The following is a 19866-nucleotide window of genomic DNA, read 5'->3' as shown; positions in this document are numbered from 1 at the left end:
GAAATGTCCGCTCTTGAAAGGCCAGAAAACAATCTCACTTTTTTGATGTATAAAGCAGAGATACACATGTAGTACATAAACAGATACAGTATATCTTTGGTATTAAAATTTCTTAGAGGATGGCAATGAAGAAAAAATGTCTCCCCTGCTTAGGGGGCTGATAATGAAACAGGATTGAGACATACTGCGCTGCTCCAGTGCAAGTGGAACTTATAATTGCAAGCAAATCTTGAGTGTTTCCTATGCCCTGGAGTCGCTGTCCAGCACTTGACTTTGATGACCTCATTTAATCTGCACAACTGCCCTTCAGGCAGGCACTGTTGCTCTCCCTGTTTTAACAGATGGGAAAACTAAGGCTTAGAAAGAAACATGCACAAGGTCACTCACTTACTAAATTGACAGAGCCAGGATTGAATCCCGTTTCTCTACCCAAAACCTGACCTCTTATTTACCCTGCATTAGTGCTAGACTGAATCAGGGCAAACACAAACAGATTCGTGGTCACGAAGCTATATAGAACATGGGGAGTTAAAATACTTAAAAAACAAAAAAAGCAGGTCAGTATAGGTCACTTCTGTAGGATCCTTTGTAGGACAAAGTTTGCAGCCCTTGGCAATCACTTGTCCAGTGTCACCCCATCCTGATAAAGTGTTCACTCCTTCAGGACAACCTATATTCATCTATGTACCCTCCAAGGCTCTAGGTGCTCTTCCTAGTGTCACAGTGCCTGGCCCACAGTAGGTGCTCGAAAAATGCTAACTGGGTTAATAACAACAACAACAACTGCAAGAGTTGTATCAGCTAGCTATTGACGCAGGAATTCTGCATAACAACTCCAAAAATCCAGAGTCGTACAATAAACAAGCATTTATTTCTTATGGGTCTGCAAGGTTGGTTGGCATTTGGCTGAACTAGGCTGAGTTTGTTGTGCTTGGCTCTACGTCATGGGTTCTATTTAATTCTAGTGTCCCTCTTCTTGGACCAGTGAGTGACCTAGGGCAGTGTCTTCCCATGCCATAAGCTGAAAGTGCTCAAAATGGCAAGCAGAAACACACGGTATCTTTAAAAGCCTTGGCTTGGAACTGGCACACTGTCCCTTCTGCCACATTCCATTGTTAAAAGCAAGTCACACCACTAAGCCCAATATCAATGGAGGTGGTCAAGGTAGGGGAAGTGTAATGTTTGCTGAATAACAATTAATCTACTACAACAGTTAATATATGTTAGAGTTTACTATGTTCTAGAATTGTTTAATTATTTCACATGTGTTCACTGATTCAATTCCCCCCAACAATCCTGTGTGAAGGTCCTATTATTATCCCTATATATTTATTGATTTTTGAGACAAACTGTCCACTCTGTCGCACATGCTGCAATCTCAGCTCACTGCAGCCTTCACCTCCTGAGTGGCTGGGACCACAGGCACACTACCACCATGCCCAGCCAATTATTTTATGTTTTGCAGAGACAGGATTATGCCACGTTGCCCAAGCTGGTCTTGAACTCCTGTGTTCAAGGGATCGTCCCACTTTGGCCTCCCAAAGTGCTGAAATTATAGGCATAAACCACCACACCCAGCCTATTATCCCTATTTTAAAGACTAAGATATTGAAGCTCAGAGCTGTTAAGACACACACCCAGGGGGTGCACAATTAGGAAGTAACAGGGCTGGGAGTTGATTCCCAGGCAAGAAACTCCAGAACGTCTTGCAATGTAATTTTGCATACTGTCTCCATCAAAATGTGCTCTATTTTCTCCATTTCTCCCAGCTACGTGGGAGGCTGAGACTGGAGAATCACTTGAACCCAGGAGGCAGAGGTTGCAGTGAGCCAAGATTGTGGCACTGCACTCCAGCCTGTGTGACAGAGCAAGTCTCAAAAAAAAAAAAAAAAAAGAGTGGACTAGAGTAAGGCTATGAGTAAGGCTATGTTAGAGTGCAGTTTATATAGTCAAACAAAGAATTATTTTGTAAAGCTTGCTTTTCTGTTTATATGTATAGGTGTGTCCTGGATCTCAGTGCAACCATTATTTATACACACACACACAGACACACACACACACATTTTTTTTTATTGGGCTCCATGACTCATGCCTGTAATCCCAACACTTTGAGAGGCCAAGGCTGGCAGATCATTTGAGCCCAGAAGTTCGACACCAGCCTGGGCAACATGGTGAAATCCCATCTCTACAAAGAATACAAAATATTAGCCAGGCATGGTGGTGCATGCTTGTGGTCCCAGCGACTCAGGAGGCTGAGGTGGGAGGACTGCTTCAGCCTGGGAGGTCGAAGCTGCAGTGAGTTGAAATCGCACCACTGCACTCCAGCCTAGGTGACAGAGTGATAACCTGTCTTAAAATATATATTAATATATATATTTAATGTATTTTTATTTTTATATTATATATTTTATATTAAAATATATTTATAAATAATAAATATTATTATATTTTTATATCATATATTTTATATATATATATATATATATATATATATATATATATATATATATATATATATATATATATATATATATATATATATATATATATATATATATATATATATATATATATATATATATATATATATATATATATATATATATATATATATATGTATTTTTTTTTTAGAGAGAGGGTCTCATTATGTTGCCCAGGATGGTCTTGAACTTTTGGGCTCAAGTAATCCTCCCACCTTGGCTTCCCAAAGCACTGGGATTACAGGCGTGAGCTATCTCGCCTTGCCAACAATTATTTTTAACTATGGCTTAGTCAAATGAAAAACCATTGATCTAGACTGAAGTTTTGTCCTGTTTTCCACCCAAGTTCTTAATCGGTAGTCTGTTAGCACCTCAAAGATAAGGTCTCAGTCTCATTAGCCGTTAGGAACCATTATTAGCACATCATAACTATTGCATGCCAGGAATGTCTAGTGTGGTGAGACTAATCGGCAATGTCTCCTTCCTCTCCCCTCCAGTGAACCCTGCTTATGTAGGTGAAAGTGGTCCTGTCCATGCTTCTGGAAACCCACCATTGTCTGAATATGATTGGCACAAGTCACCCCAAGGTAAGTGATATGGTTTGGCTCTGTGTCTCCACCCAAGTCTCATTTCAAATTGTAATCCCCATGTGTCGGAGGAGAGACCTGGTGGGAGGTGACTGGATCATGGGGATGGTTTCCCCCATACTGTTCTCATGATAGTGAGGGAGTTCCCTTGAGATCTGATGGTTTAAAAGTGACAGCTTTGCCTGCACCCACTCTCTCTCCTGCCCCCATGTAAGACGTGCCTTGTTTCCCCTTTGCCTTCCACCATGTTTGTAAGTTTCCTGAGAAACGCCCCCAGTCATGCAGCCCCCAGTCATGAGGAACTGTAAGACAATTAAACCTCTTTTGTCTATAAATTACCCAGTCTCAGGCAGTATTTTTATAGCAGTGTGAAAACAGACTAATACAGTAAGACTTAAAGGACAGTGACCAAAAAGTCAACCCTGGAGAAGGAACATGTCCAAGACAATCCAGCCATTGCCATTTTCTCTTGGCCTCTGGTGTGGTTACTAATGCAGAACCTGCTTAATATATAATTATGAAGTTTTATTTTAGATATATAGTTTGTTGTCTTCTGGGGATCAGGGTGTCTTCATTAGGAATCTTCTGGTTGCAAGTGACAGAAACCCAATTCAAACAGGCATTAGCCCAAGGAGAATTCATTGGCTCCTGTGGTAGAAGCATATGGGGGAAACTTAAATACTTGACAGTAGAAATATTAATACCTTCCAGCACCTAGTACAGTGCCTGGCACATAGTAGGTATTTTAGGGATATTTGTTAGATTAACTTGTTGAATGAGTACAGAAATCAGGACCTCAGTCTGACGTCGGGAACTCAGTGTCACCTGGACTCTGGTTTCCCATTCATTTCTCATCTGTGTAAAACTTGCTTTTCAGTTCTATATGTATAGGTGTGTCCTGGATCCTCGGCTCCTGGTCCTCAGCTCCTCTTTAAGTTAGACCTCATTCATCTCCATCAGAGTTAGAATTTGTCCACAGGCCAAAGAACATGGCCAATAGCAGGCCACGTGAGCCCTCTGCTTAGCCACCTCATTAGGAAGTCTTGCTTCCTCCCTGGGTCCATCTCTAATGCAGGGGAGGGACTCTGGCCAGTCTAACTGGAGCACATGCCCACACTTGGACCAATCATTTTTACCATAGGGGACAAGACTGAGTCACCTGTCTATCCTGTGGCTAATGTCTGTGTTGGTGGGGACAAGATGCATTGATCAAAATTTTTCTGAATATTCGTATAATTAGTATGATGATGCAATGTGGAAGCAATCAGACTGGTGAAAGATAGAAGGTGCTGCAATCAGTTAGGAAGCTCTCTAAGGATCACTGTGTGTGGTGATGAAGGTTGAATCAGAGGCAGAGACTGAAAAATAAAAAGGAAGCAACAAGCCAGGCACGGGGGTTATCCCTGTAATCCCAACATTTTGGAAGACTGAGGCAGGAGGATTGCTTGAGCCTGGGAGGTTGAGGCTGCAGTGAGCTGTGATCACGCCATTGCAGTCTAGCCTAGGTGACAGAGCGAGACCCTGTCTCAAAAACAAACAAAAACAAAAAAGGAAGCAACAGAGGAGAGAGACAAGGGAATGCTGGAGCCACAAGGCAAATCTATGAGCAACAAGGAATAAATTAATGAGGTCCTCTATATAATGATGCTTGTGGAGAGAAGCCACTTAGAACTCTTACCTTTCAACCCCATCGCCTGTAAGATAACCGTTAGCCTCATCCTTCAAGAGATGTATGCCTTTTCACGGAGGGTTAGATATTGCTACTTGGAAGGGAAAACCATTGGGATATAAATGATCACACTCTCTATTTGGTCCCCACTGGGGCAGAGAATGGCTTTAATTACCAGGGAGAAGACATACCTTTAAATGGCTGGGCGTGGTGGCTCACGCCTGTAATCCCAGCACTTTGGGAGACTGAAGTGGGTGGATCACGAGGTCAGGAGATCGAGACCATCCTGGCTAACACAGTGAAACCCCGTCTCTACTAAAAATACAAAAAATTAGCTGAGCATGGTGGTGGGCGCCTGTAATCCCAGCTACTCAAGAGGCTGAGGCAGGACTATCACTTGAACCCTGGAGGCGGAAGTTGCAGTGAGCCGAGATCGCGCCACTGCACTCCAGCTTGGGCGACTGAGCGAGACTCCGTTTCAAAAAAAAAAAGAAAAAAAAAAAGAAATACCTTTAAACTTCATGACTACTCTGTCCAGCCAGCATGAGGTTTGGAGACTGTATAGAAAAACACACACTCAAAGTGTTTTTTCTGTTCTCTCATTCAACAACCATCAACACAGAAGGCTTCTGTGAACAAATGGGTGGGGGTTTCTCCCCATACACCAAGAAAGTGATCAGTTTTACAGCAGACATTGCTGGGTGTCCTCCAATTCAATTCTGACACTATCTACCTGGAGATACCTCATCTCCACCTCCCAGGTTCAAGTGATTCTTGTGCCTCAGCCTCCTGAGTAGCTGGCATTACAGGCGTGCGCCACTACGCCCAGCTCATTTTTGTATTTTTAGTAGAAACGGGGTTTCGGCATGTTGGCTAGGCTGGTCTCAAACTCCTGACCTCAACTGATCCACCCACCTCAGCTTCCTGAAGTGCTGGGATTGCAAGTGTGAGCCACGGCGCCCAGCCCCAGAACTTCTGACCAACCAGCTTCGAGTTGGGGTTCCTATAACCTCCTCCTTGGGTTTGGTTAATTTGCTGGAGCAGCTCACAGTAATCCGGGAAACTTATGTTTACTGGCTTATTACAAAGAATATTACAAGGGACACAGATGAAGAGATGCCTAGGGTGAGGTATAGGGGAAGGGGCACAGAGCTTCCCTGCCCTCCCTGGGTGAGCCACCCTCCAGGAACCTCCCCGTGTTCAGCTATCAGAAAGCTCCCTGAACCCAGTCCTCTTGGGCCTTTTATGGGGAGGCTTCATTACATAGACATGATTGACAACCATGTAGAAATGTGATTGGATGGCCGGGCATGGTGGCTCACACCTGCAATCCCAACACTTTGGATGGCCGAGGCAGGCAGATCACCTAAGGTCACGAGTTCCAGACCAACCTGGCCAATATGGTGAAACCCTGTCTATACTAAAAATATAAAAATTAGCTGGGCATGGTGGCACGCACCTGTAGTCCCAGCTACTTGGGAGGCTGAGGCAGGGGAATCGCTTGAACTCAGGAGGCAGAGATTGCAGTGAGCCAAGATCTTGCCATGGCACTCCATCCTGGGTGACAGATCAAGACTTTTTCTCAAAAAGGTCAAAAGGTATATGATCTCGTACTAATAGACGGGTTGGGGAATCCCAGCAAGGCCTATCTGTTCAGATGCTTCTTGGGCTTTCTGTGCCACATTCCTTCCTCCAGGGTTTGGGGCAGGACCCCTTCTGAAATGAGGGAGAATTCATTTATGGCCAACTCCAAGACAGAAAGGTGAGGGAAGACTGGAGTCCTGCCTTGAGGAGAAAAAAGAGCAAGTGAAAAGAGGCAGGAGGTCAGAGAGAGAAATTCTGTTTTTTGAGGCTTAAATTTCTAACATTATAATAAGGGCTATGGGAGTTATGAGCCAGAAACCATCGGTGGGAAAAACATAAAATATATACATATATATTTATATATCATAATATCACAGGAACCCTGGTAGAAGAGGAGTCCCCAAAAGGCAGAGAGTAGTAAAGAAATAGAGGACCAAAAGATGAACCTGGCTGTCTTCATCATTTTGCTTTGAGTTGAATCTGATTCACAAACCACATACAATTAAATCATAGCCCAGGCTGGGCGCAGTGGCTCACACCTGTAATCCCAGGACTTTTGGAGGCTGAAGCAGGTGGATCACTTGAGTTCAGAGGTTTAAGACCAGCCTGAGCAACATGGTGAAACCCCATGTCTATGAAAAATAGAAAATTTGGCCAAGTATGGTAGCTCATGCCTGTAATCCCAGCACTTTGGGAGGCCTAGGCGGGTGGATCACTTGCATTCAGGAGTTTGAGCCTGGCCAACATGGTGAAACTCTGTCTCTGCTAAAAATACAAAAGTTAGCTGGGCATGGTAGTGCATGCCTATAATCCCAACTACTCAGGAGGCTCAGGCTGGAGAATCACTTGAACCCGGGAGGCGGAGGTTGTCGTGAGCTGAGATCACGCCACTGCACTCCAGTCTGGGCAACAGAATGAGACTCTGACTCAAAAAAAAAAAAAAAAAGAAAAGAAAAATTAGCCAGGCCTGGTGGCGTGCACCTGCACTGCCAGCTACTCTGGAGGCTGATGTGGGAAGATCCCTTGGGCCCAGGAGGCAGACACTGTGATGAGCCAAGATCACCCTACTGCACTCCAGCCTGGGGGACAGAGTGAGAACTTGCCTAAAAAAAAAAAGAAAGAAAAACAAAAGAGAGCCTGATAAAGTGTAGCTTTGATGAATTAATTATGCTATGCCCCTAGGAAGCGCCCACCACATAGTGTGCATGCTTAAATATTCATTCATTAATTTAAATATTCATTCATTCACTTTTTGAGATGGAATCTCACTATGTTGCCCAGACTGTTCTCAAACTCCTGGGCTCAAGCAATCCTCCCTCCTCAGCCTCCCAAGTAGCTGGGAATACAGGTGTGAGCCACCACCTCAGTTGGCAAAAATGAATGAATGATACACCAGCATGTTTTCTGTTGTTGTTTTTGAGATGGAGTTTCACTTTGTCCCCAGGCTGGAGTATAGTGGAGTGACCTCAGCTCACTGCAACCTCCACCTCCTGAGTTCAAGTGATTCTCCAGCCTCAGCCTCCCGAGCAGTTGGGATTATAGGCACCTGCTACCACGCCGGGCTAATTTTTGTATTTTCAATAGACAGAGTTTCACCATGTTGGCCAGGCTGGTCTTGAACTGCTGGCCTCAAGTGATCTGCCCACCACGGCCTCCCAAAGTGCTGTGATTAGAGGCATAAACTACTGCACCTGGCAAGAATGAATGAACGATATACCAGCCTCTTGGTACAGGAAGGGGCCAGAGTGAAATGATTAAGAGTTCTGCTTTGGGTTCAGACCTATCTGGATTTGACCCCAGCTCTACTGCTTGCTAGTTTTGTGACACACAAATTATTTCATGGAGCATCAGTTTTCTTAGCTATAAAATGGAGTTGATTTTAATACTTACTTCATAGCGTAAATGTTGTGCTCTATTTAAAGTACTTGGCCTGCAGTAATGGCAGGTATCATTACTGTTAATTATCACTGTTGGGAGGAGTACATGGGTTCTAGTTCAATTTTGACATTTAATGAAAGTGTGATGAGGAGGAGCAGTGTCTGTTCCGCACTCTGCACCTCAATTTCTCCAATTGTTAAGTAAACAACTAGGCCTAGGTGATTTGAAATTAGGTCTATTGGATAGGAATCGTGTTTCTGTGCCTGGCACTGAAACAGAAAGGTGGCTTAGCAATAAAGGGGTTTATTTTTCTCGTGTACCGAGAAGTGTGGGCTAGGTGCGATGGTTCACACCTGTAATCCCAGCACTTTGGGAAGCAAAGGTGGGAGAATTGCTTGAAACCAGGGATTCGAGACCAGCCTGGACAACAAAGCAACACCTGTGGCTTAAAAAAAAAAAAAAAAAAAAGCTGGGCATGGTGTTGCCCCTGTGGTTCCAGCTACTCAGGAGGCTGAAACAGGAGATTTGCTTGAGCCAGGAAGTCAAGGCTGCAGTGAGTTATGATCACACCACTGCACTCCAGCCTGGGTGACAGAGCAAGACCTCATCTCTAAAAAAAAAAGTTTAAAAATGTGTACTGTTGTTTTACAAGTGGTAGCTCATGCCTGTAATCTCAGCACTTTGGGAGGCTGAGGCAGGCGAATCACTTGAGGTCAGGAGTTCAAGACCAGCCTGGCCAACATGGTGAAACCTCGTCTCTACAAAAAATACAAAAATTTCCCAGGTGTGATGGCAGGCACCTGTAACCCCAGCTACTCGGGAGGCTGAGGCAGGAGAATTGCTTGAACCCAGGAGGCAAAGGCTGCAGTGAGCCAAGATCATGCCACTGCACTCCAGCCTGGGCGACAGAGCGAGACTCCATCTCTAAATAAATAAATACATAAAGATTTTTAAAAAGTAAAAAAACAAGAAGCATGGAGGGAGGAAGTGCAAAGTTTGTACAGCAGCTCCACCCATGATGCCCTCAAGGACTGAAGCCCCTTCAGAAGCCTTTTTCTCTACCATCCTTAGCAGGTGAACGTTCATTCTCAGAAATGTCTAGAGGAAGACTGGTGAAGGGCAAATTGTGAACCCAGGCAAACTGTCCCCTTTGAAAGAGCATTGCTGGGAGCCACAAGTCTCATTGGCTAAAACTGGGTCACAGGCCCACCCTTAGCCGCAAAGAACACTGGGAGACTTTGAGCACTATGTCTGCATAGGAAATGGAGCTTTTTTGCTGGTATGAGAAAAAAGGAAACTAGAGACTGAAAGCCAGACAAATAGCAGAGTTCACTACCTAAGGCATCAGGAGATAATACTTTTATCACTGTAAACCCATGTGAATTTCTACAGGCATATAAAATTACAGGCATATAAATATATAAAATAATATTATAAATAGATATAAAATAATATATAAAATAATAAATAAATATAAAATAAGCTGAACAAATATAAGTTCAGCCGGGTGCGGTGGCTCACGCCTGTAATCCCAGCACTTTAGGAGGCCGAGGCAGGCGGATCATGAGGTCAAGAGATCGAGACCATCCTGGCTAACACGGTGAAACCCCATCTATACTAAAAACACAAAAAATTAGCCGGGCGTGGTGGCGGGTGCCTGTAGTCCCAGCTACTCGGGAGGCTGAGGCAGGAGAATGGCATGAACCCGGGAGGTGGAGGTTGCAGTGAGCCGAAATCGTGCCACTGTACTCCAGCCTGGGTGACAGAGTGAGACTCCATCTCAAAAAAAAAAAAAAAAAAAAATATATATATATATTATATATATACACACACACATAGACACACACACACACTTACATATATACTTATATAAAATACTTGTATATATATAAACTTGTATGTATATATACTTAATATAAGTATGTATGTATATATACTTAAATATAAGTATATAAGTATGTATGTATATGTATTTTATATATATTTTATATGTAAATATATATACATATAAGTTTATATATACATATGTAAGTATTTATATATATAAGTATATATAAGTATGTGTATATATGTGTGTATATATACTTAGTATATATTTAGTTTACTTATATATACTATATTTATATATAAGTGTATATATACATACATATTTATATAAGTGTATATATACATATATTTATATATAAGTGTATATATACATATATAAATACTTATATATAAATACATATATATTCACACACACATATATGTGTGTGGTATATATAAGTTCTAGGCCAGAGGCACTAAATTAAAAAAAAATCTTGCCTTTTGACTATGAGTCATTTAGAAAAATATCTTCCTTCTGTTTCTAGAATCCCATTGTCTTAAATGAAAGATTCTGTTTTCAATTTCTTGCCTAGCTACCAAGACAGAATTCTCTGCAGGAAAACACTCTTCCTCCTGAGAAAAACTCCTCTGGGGTTAGATGCAGGGAGTTATATTGTGATTTGTGTAGGGCTGGATTTGGTGAGCTCATCCTGGCATTTAAAAAAAACATGTGAATGGTGTATCCCTTTGTGATCATCATTACTTTTTCCCTGCGAGTCCCAATCTGTGCCAGCGTTGACTGCTGTATGAAGTCTCAGGAAGCCCGCCCCAAAGGGGAAGAAGGTTTGCAGGAGGCAGGAGATGCTATCCGATGACCACGTGAATGAAATCATCATAGAGATTGAGAATGTTTCCTCTGGGGTCCAAAGCCACCCATCCTCAAATCAGATTTTTCAGGAAAAGGTGCTGCTAGACTCAAGCATCAGCATGGTTTCATCAATATCTGACATCAATGTGGTAGATTCTCAGACAGTCAGCAAAAGGAGTGACCAAAAGGGCAACCAGGTGCTGCAGTTTTCAACATCTCTGAATGAATCGATGTCTCAGACCCTTCATAGCCTAGAATGCATGGGCATAGACACTCCTGGTTCTTCACGTGAAACTGTTCAAGGTAGTGAAATGCTGGGGAAGAGGAGTAGGGGAGTAGGAAAAAAGACTTCCTCATTTTCCACAGCATATTTTACTTTTTAGATATCGAGTGGGGCCAGGCATGGTGGCTCACGCCTATAATCCTACTGCTTTGGGAGGCCAAGGTAAGACGATTGCTTGAGCCCAGGTGTTCGAGACTAGCCTGGGCAACAAAGGGAGACTTCATTGCTACAAAAAAATTTAAAAAATAATACCCAGGCATGACAGTGCACACCTGTGGTCCCTGTTACTCAGGATGCTGAGGTGGGAGGATCTCTTGAGCCCAGGAGCTGGAGGCTGCAGCGAGCTCTGATGGCACCACTGCACCCCAGCCTGGGTGACAGAGTAAGATCCTGTCTCTAAAAGAAGGACATTGAGTAATATGGAAGGGTGGAAGGTTTTGTGGTTGAACTAAGGAAGCCAAAACAAAGGAAGGGATCACTTTAAGACATCCCTAACAAGAGCTTATTTTTATCAAGCTTATTTCATATGCCTTGTGCTCTGCAGAGCACCTGCTTTTTGTTATCCATCGAATTGAATTTTATGTACTCCCTGCACTTCACACCTTTGAGGCAGGCATTTCCATGTACTTGATGAGAAAACTATAGCTCAGATACATTTAGTGACCTGGAAGATCTGGGGCCCAAATACAGGTCTATCTGATTCCCAAGACTGCATGCATTTTTTTTTTTTTTTTGAGACAAAGTCTTGCTGTCGCCCAGGCTAGAGTGTAGAGGCATGATCTCGGCTCACTGCAACCTCTGCTTCCCAGGGTTAAGTGATTATCATGCCTCAGCCTGCTGAGTAGCTGGGATTACATGTGCATGCCACCACACCTAATTTTTGTATTTTTAGTAGAAATGGGGTTTTACCATGCTAGCCAAGCTTGTCTCGAACTCCTGGCCTCAGGCAATCTGCCCACCTTGGCTTCCCAAAGTGCTGGAATGGATTACAGGCGTGAGCCACCATGTCCAGCCTCAAGCCTGTATCCTTAACCACCATGCTGTCTCACTTTGAGTCGATTCCTCCTCACCCTGGCTTCAGGCAACAGATAGGATGCCTCTTGTTGGCAAGACCATCAGGAAACCAGATTTTAGCTGATACCTTCCAGCCTCTCTGCTCCTGAGGCCATCAGAGAGGCTGTTCCTTTTAATTTAATTTAATTTAATTTAATGTATTTATTTGAGATGGAATTTCACTCTTGTTGCCCAGGCTGAAGTGCAATGGTATTATTTCAGCTCACTGCAGCTTCTGCCTCTTGGGTTCAAGCAGTTCTCCTGCCGCAGCCTCCTAAGTAGCTGGGATTACAGGCACCTGCCACCATGCCTGGCTAATTTTTTTTTTGTATTTTTAGTAGAGACAGGGTTTCACCATGTTGGCCAGGCTGGTCTTGAACTCCCGACCTCAGGTGATCTGCCCGCCTCAGCCTCCCAAAGTGCTGGGATGGGATTACAGGTATGAGCCACCGTGCTTGGCCCAGAGATGCTGTTTCTGTTTCACCCCCACGGTATTCCACGCATAAAGTCTAGCAGTTCTTGATGATTTCAGGGAGAAGAAAAACATCCCTTTACTTACACAAAGCATTTAGTGGGTTTAGCCCCTTTACTGAAGAAGATTGGGGCATCACCTCTCACACTGCTGGCTCCCTGGATCTCTGTATAGCTCCCTCTTCCATCTTTCTTCCTCTCAGTCTACTCACCCTTCCTGCCCAGGAGAGGCACAAATTCCTCATCTTCAGCAGAGAGAGTTGGTGGGCCTCTTTTGGGGATTCCCCTTACACCTCAACTATGTCATTACAATGAAGATGGTATTTGCCAGTGGGCAGTTCTAGCCCTGTGCTATGACCAAGGAGCCAGCCTGCTCCCTCCGTCCCTCAGCCACCCTCAGCCCAGTGTTGCTGCCCCGCCTGCTGGCTTCTTTGTTACAGGATGGCAACAGCACTTCTCACATCACATGCAGACACAACAATAATCAGAGGAAGAGACATCTGTCTTTTTCTTGGTTTTTGCCTTTTTTTTTTTTGTTTTTGAGAAGGAAGAAATCTTCTCCAAGAAATTTCTCAGCACACCACCTCTCAGAGGATATTGGCTAACGCTGTGTCATGTGCCTGTGCTTAAATCAGTCACCTGCAAAGGGACAGGACCGTGAGGATTGGTTCACTCAGACTAAGACTTGCTCTTTGGGCCTGGAGATAGGCTCCACCTCAAGGAAGCTCAGGGCCATGTGAGGGAGGCAGGTAGATTCCTAAACACAATTGGGATTCCATTAACAAGGAGGAAATGAATTTGGGGTAGACAACCAATAGTGTCTGCCAGATTGACTGCAAATGTGAATGTGAGTTAGCAGGAGAAAAGGAGGGCGTACTTCTAGGAAGGTGGGAGAGCATTCAGCAATAGTCAAGGAATGTGAAAAGTCTCTTGAACCTGGGGTCAGGGGCAAAAGGAGGTGATGTGGGATATTAAAGCAAGAGAGCCAGGCGTGGTGACTTACACCTGTAATCCTAGCAGTTTGGGAGGCTGAGGTGGGAGAATCTATTGAGGTCAGAAGTTTGAGACCAGCTTGGGCAACATAGCAAGACCCTATCTCTACAAATAATAATAATTTAAAAAAATTAGCTCGTTGTTGTGGTGTGTGCCTGTAGTCCCAGCTACTCTGGAGGTTGAGGTGGGAGGATTGCTTGAGCCCAGGAGTTCAAGACCAGCCTGGGCAATGTAGTGAGACCTCGGCTTTACAAAAAAATAAAAAAATTAGCCAGACATGGTGGTGCATGGTGGTAATCACAACACTTTGGGAGGCTGAGGTGGGAAGATCACTTAAGCCCAGGAGATCAATGTTGCAGTGAGCTGTGATTATGCCACTGCACTCTAGCCTGGGTGACACAGTAAGACCCTGTCTCAAAAAAAAAAAAAAGTAGTGAGAGAGAAGAGGTAGGCTGACCAAATATGCAGGACCTTGTTGACTTTGCTAAATGTTTTTTGTTGCAGGAAAGAGAAAAACACTGAACTGGAAGAGAGTGCAGCCATTATTCATTTGCTCTGGCTTTGAGCTTTTAACACATATATGTGTCTTTTTGTTGTTTTCCTTTGTGATCTTTGAGATCCCCATGTCCATATACTTCTTTCCTTGTGTTACTTGCTCTGACTTCAGCACCACATTTTAGTGTTATGATTCTGTTAAAGAAAAAAGAAATTAAACTCCATTAATTTCTTTCATAGGACAGAAGTTAATTGCATCTCTTATACCCATGACATCCAGAGACAGAATTAAAGCCATCAGGAACCAGCCAAGGACCATGGAAGAGAAAAGGAACCTTAGGTATGGCCAAAGGCTTTTCTTCTGTCCCAGATTTCAAGTGAACCTCAATCTTCTACTTTTGCCCCATCTCAAAAAGATAAGAAATAAATAAGCACAATAGAAGAGACAAATCTTCCTGACAGAAAAATTTCAAATTCCCTCTGTAGGCACTCCTTTATCCAGGGGCTACAGCTTAATTCCTGCTCTTGGGCTGGAGTGTGGACTCTGCTTGGTGAGCTGCTTCCAAAGAGTAGGGCGTGGGAGGAAGAGAGGGGTGGAACTTTCCAGTGGAGAGTCTGCCTAATACTGCCTTGGCCAAGACTTAAGGTTAACATCCCCAAAGATAAGTCATGTGATGGGGGAAACACGTCTCCTCTGTGCTACTCTCTCCTAAAACCCACAACCCCAGTCTAAACAGCAAAAAACATTAGGCAAATCCCAACTGAGGGACATTCTACAAAACACTCAGCCTGTACCCCTTGAAACTGTCAAAGTCATCAAAAACAAGGAAAGTCTGAGAAACTGTCATGGAGTAGAAAGTTCTAAAGAGACATGACAGGCCAGATGTGGTGGCTCACGCCTGTAATCCCAGCACTTTGGGAGGCCAAGGTGGGCAGATCACCTGAGGTCGGAGTTCAAGAGCAGCCTGGCCAACATGGTGAAACCCTATCTCTACTAAAAATACAAAAATTAGCTGGGTGTGGTGGCAGACGACTGTAATCCCAGCTACTCAGGAGGCTGAGGCAGGAGAATCGCTTGAACCTGGGAGGCAGAGATTGCAGTGAGCTGAAATTGTACCACTGCACTCCAGCACGGGCAATAGAACAAGACTCCATCTCAAAAACAAACAAACAAACAAACAAACAAACAAACACAAAAAGCATCATATCTCGTGAGACTTATTCACTATCATGAGAACGGCATGGGAAAACTCGCTCCCATGATTCAATTACCTCCCACCGGGTCCCTCCCATAACACATGGGGATTATTACAATTCAAGGTGAGATTTGGGTGGGGACACAGAGCCAAGCCAAATCAGAACCACTGACATATAGGGATACTTGCTCCATGGATGTTATTCATATCCTCCCCCCTTCCCTTTGTTGATTCCATTCCAGCCACCCTGGCCCCCTTGCTGTGCTGCCTGCCTTGGTGCTTTGTGCTGGCTGTTCCCTATGCACAGGACATTTTTATATGAATCCCTCTTCTCCTTCAAATAGGGCAATGCTCAGATTTTACCCTATTTCAAATTGTAATACCGTCCCCGTCCCATTACTTCCCATCTCTTTACCTCACTCTGTTTTTTCTTTTTCTATAGTACAAATCACCTTCTAATATACTACATAGTTTCCCTACTTTATTATTGTATTTGTTGCTTACTGTCTTTCACTTACAACTAGGATGTCAGCTCTGTAAACCAGGGAGATTGTTGTCTTAACACCTGGGATGATGTCCAACACATCAATAACTTTTTTTTTTTTTTTTTTTTTTTTTTTAAGAAAAGAGGTCTTGGCTGGGCGCAGTAGCTCACGCCTGTAATCCAGCACTTTGGGAGGCCAAGGCGGGTGGGTCACTTGAGGCCAGGAGTTCGAGACCAGCCTGGCAAACATGGTGAAATCCTGTCTCTACTAAAAATACAAAAGTTAGCGGGATGTGGTGATGCACGCCTGTAATCCCACTACTCAGGAGGCTGAGGCAGAGAATCGCTTGAACCTGGGAGGCAGAGGCTGCAGTGAGCCTCGATCAGGCCACCGCACTCCATCCAGCCTGGGTGACAGAGTGAGACTCCGTCTCAAAAAAAAAAAAAAGAAAAGAAAAGAAAAAAAAGAAAGAAAGAAAGAAATGAGGTCTCATTCAGTTGCCCAGGCTGGACTGCAATGGTGTGATCATAGCTCATTGCAGTCTCAAACTTTTGGGCCCAAGTAATCCTCCCACCACAGCCTCTGGAGTAGCTGGGACTATACAGGCAGGCACCACCACCACATCCAGCTATTTTTTATTAATTTTTTTTTTTTTAACAGAGACAAGGTCCCACTGTTTTGCTCAGGCTGGTCTTGAACTCCTGGCCTCAGTGATCCTCTTGCCTCAGCCTTCCGAAGTGTTGGATTACAGGCATGAGCCACCATATAACTATTTTGTGAACGAGTTACAACATTTGTATCTCATATTCTCTTGCTGTTCCCTACAGGAAAATAGTTGACAAAGAAAAAAGCAAACAGACCCGTCGTATCCTTCAGCTCAATTGCTGTGTTCAGTGTCTGAACTCCATTTCACGGGTAAGTCAGTAAAACAGGCACAGCAAGAGGGTGAAAACAGGGAGGGAGGAGAGTGAGGATGAAGGGGACTCAGGGGGAAGACGAACCAAAAATCAGAGCGATTTCATCGCTCAGAGCCATCGGTTAGCACAGGGGTGGGAAAATGAAGTGGGTGTGGGGAAGAACTAAGAGATTGCTGAGTTCATTGGCCAACTTGGCCATTGGGAGTGGCGCCTTCAACAGCAAACCTGGGAAGGTCATAATACCTCCACCTTAGAGGTGACATAATGTTTGTAAATTTGCCTAGCATGGTGCCTCCACTTAGCAATACTCCAGACATGGTGGCCTTTTTTGTTATTATGGTACCTGCTCAATCAATATTTGTTGAGTCAACAGTAAGCCACCTGCTTTGAATCCTGACTCCAGGCTTATCGGAGATCCAAGAACAGCCTGTCAGAAATTCTCAATTCCATCAGCCTATGGCAGAAGACGCTGAAGATCATTGGAGGCAAGTTTGGAACCAGCGTCCTCTCCTATTTCAACTTTCTGAGATGGCTTTTGAAGTTCAACATTTTCTCATTCATCGTGAACTTCAGTTTCATCATAATCCCTCAGTTTGCCGTAGCCGAAAAGAACACCCTCCAGTTCACTGGGCTGGAGCTTTTCACTGGGGTGGTAAGTTCTCCGTTTCCCCTACCCCAAGTGCACCAATTACCTTGGAAACCCAGGGACATGGCTTGCCGGTCACCCACTCACACATCTCATTTTGTCTGGGGATCAACTGATGGAGAAAGTGGATGTTTAAATGTTTTCCTGGCTGAGTGTGGTGACTCATGCCTGTAATCCCAGCAAGTTGGGAGGCCAAAGCAGGTGAATCACTTGAGCTCAGGAGTTGGAGACCAGCCTGGGCAACATGGCAAAACCCTGTCTCTACAAAAATACAAAAATTAGCAGGGCATGGTGGCGCACACCTGTAATTCTGGCTACTCAGGAGGCTAAGGTGAGAGGATTGCTTGAGCCCAGGAGGCAAAGATCGCAGTGAAGCAAGATTCCCCTACTGCACTCTAGCCTGAGCAACAGAGCGAGGCCTTGTCTCAATCATCAATCAATCAATAAAGTGTTTTCCTGCAAAGTAATATACACACATCATAGTGGAATTTCTGTCTCCAGAGGCAACCATCTTGAACAGTTTGTTTTTATCCACACATTTTTTTGGCAAACATAGGGACGCTTCTGTGCATGTACACAGGCATCCTTTTCTTTTCTTACAAAAGATGAATTATTCATTGCATATTATCTACAACTTGCTTTTTTTTTTTTTACTTAGCAATATGTGGTGGACATCTTCTTGTGTTGGTGTTTATAGATCTATATTTTCTTTCATTTTATTTTTATTTCTACAAAATGTTCCTTTGGAAAAATTCCTACTATAGAAGAAAAGTAGGAGAAAGTTCTTTTTATATTTTTCCTTTGTCCAACTCCCCATTTTGAGATATATCTTTGTAGACTGTTTTTTCTTCCTGTACAAACATTGATAGATACATACTTGATAAAAATGAGTAAATAATAGATGACAGATGCATAGATTATTATGCTTTTAAAAATAAAAACAGGATAGGATTGTACTTTATTTCTTTCTTCTTTCTTCTTTCTCTCTCTCTTCCTTCCTTCCTCCCTCCCTCTCTTTCTTTCTTTCTTTTTCCTTTTTCCTTCCTTCCTTCATTCCTTCCTTCCTTCTTTCCCTTCTTTCTTTCTTTCCTTCTTTCTCTTTCTTTCTCTCTTCCTTCCTTCCCCTCTCTTTCTCCTTCCTTTCTTTCTCTTTCTCTTCTTTCTTTCTTTCTTTCTTTCTTTCTTTCTTTCTTTCTTTCTTTCTTTCTTTCTTCTTTCTTTCCTTCCTTCCTTCCTTCCTTCCTTCCTTCCTTCCTTCTCCTTCCTTCCTTTTTTCTTTCTTTCTTTCTTTCTTTCTTTCTTCCTTCCTTCCTTCCTTCCTGCCTTCCTTCCTGCCTTCCTTCCTTCCTTCCTTCCTTCCTTCCTTTTTTTCTTTCTTCTTTCTTTCTTTTCTTTCTTCCTCCTTTCTTTCTTTGGTCTCACTCTGTCACCCAGCCTACAGTGCAGTTGTGCAGTACAGCTCACTGCAGCCTTGACCTCCCAGACTCAAGCAATCCTCCTGCCTCTGTCTCACCAGTAGCTGGGACTACAGGCCCACATCACCATGCCTGGCTAATTAAAAAAAAATTCTGTAGAGATGGGGTTTCACTACGTAGCCCAGGCTAGTCTCAAACTCCTGGCCTCAAGCAGTCCTCCAGCCTCAGCCTCCCAAAGTGCTGGGATTACAGGCCTGAGCCACCGTGCTTGGCCCAGTATATATATAGTGTATATTTGAATATAGGGAACATTTTATTATGAAAAATTTCAAACATACAAAAATATACAGAGTAGTGTAATAAACACCCATATAGCCACTGTGTAGGTCTTAAATGGCCATATTTGTTTTCTTTCATTATTTTTGGAAGCATTTTAAAGTAAACTACAGATGTCAAGATATTTTTAACTTGAAATTTTTCAACACTCATCTCTGAAAAATAAGCACACCTCTCTACAGTCACAATACCATTATCACACCTAAGAAAATTAAAAATTAGTATCATCTAAAATCCAGACCATATTCAAATTGTCCCAATTTTCCCCAAAATGTCTTTTTTTTTTTTTTTCTTTTTTTTTGAGACTGGGTCTCCCTCTGTCACACGGGCCGGAGTTCAGTAGTGCGATTTCAGTTCATTGCAACCTTCTACTCCTAGGCTCAAATGATCCTCCCACCTCAGCTTCCCGAGTAGCTGGGACTACAGGCACATGCCACCACCATGTCTAGCTAATTTTTTTAGTTTTTTGCAGAGATAGGGTTTCGCCATGTTGCCCAGTCTGGTCTCAAACTACTGGGCACAAGCGATCTGCCTGCCTTGGCCTTCCAAAGTGCTGGGATTTGCTGGGATTACAGGTGTGAGCCACTGCATCCAGCCCAAAATGTTATGTATGTATTTATGTATGTATGTATGTATGTTTGTACATATGTATGTATGTATGTATTTGAGACGGAGTCTTGCTCTATCACTCAGGCTGATCTCGG

The 19866-nt window shown here is 43.4% G+C and overlaps 1 protein-coding gene across 6 annotated transcripts in view; it reads left to right on the top strand.

Annotated features, from left to right (window-relative positions):
- Positions 1 to 19866, top strand: part of TMC5 (transmembrane channel like 5) — a 90265-nt gene that overhangs the window by 36708 nt on the left and 33691 nt on the right. For 5 of the 6 annotated variants that reach the window (XM_033217882.1, XM_033217878.1, XM_033217877.1 and 2 more), the window contains exons 5-8: positions 2978 to 3067; positions 14408 to 14507; positions 16676 to 16763; positions 17169 to 17417. In XM_033217882.1, the coding sequence (XP_033073773.1) occupies positions 2978 to 3067; positions 14408 to 14507; positions 16676 to 16763; positions 17169 to 17417 (527 nt within the window). Of the gene's footprint in view, positions 1 to 2977; positions 3068 to 10605; positions 11176 to 14407; positions 14508 to 16675; positions 16764 to 17168; positions 17418 to 19866 lie in introns of those variants that run through there. The other variant, XM_033217881.1, reaches the window with a different exon arrangement.

The sequence above is a fragment of the Trachypithecus francoisi genome, unplaced genomic scaffold, assembly GCF_009764315.1.
Source record: "Trachypithecus francoisi isolate TF-2019V2 unplaced genomic scaffold, Tfra_2.0 Lachesis_group10, whole genome shotgun sequence".
Classification (NCBI taxonomy): Eukaryota; Metazoa; Chordata; class Mammalia; order Primates; family Cercopithecidae; genus Trachypithecus; species Trachypithecus francoisi.
This window is presented reverse-complemented; position numbering and strand designations above follow the sequence as displayed.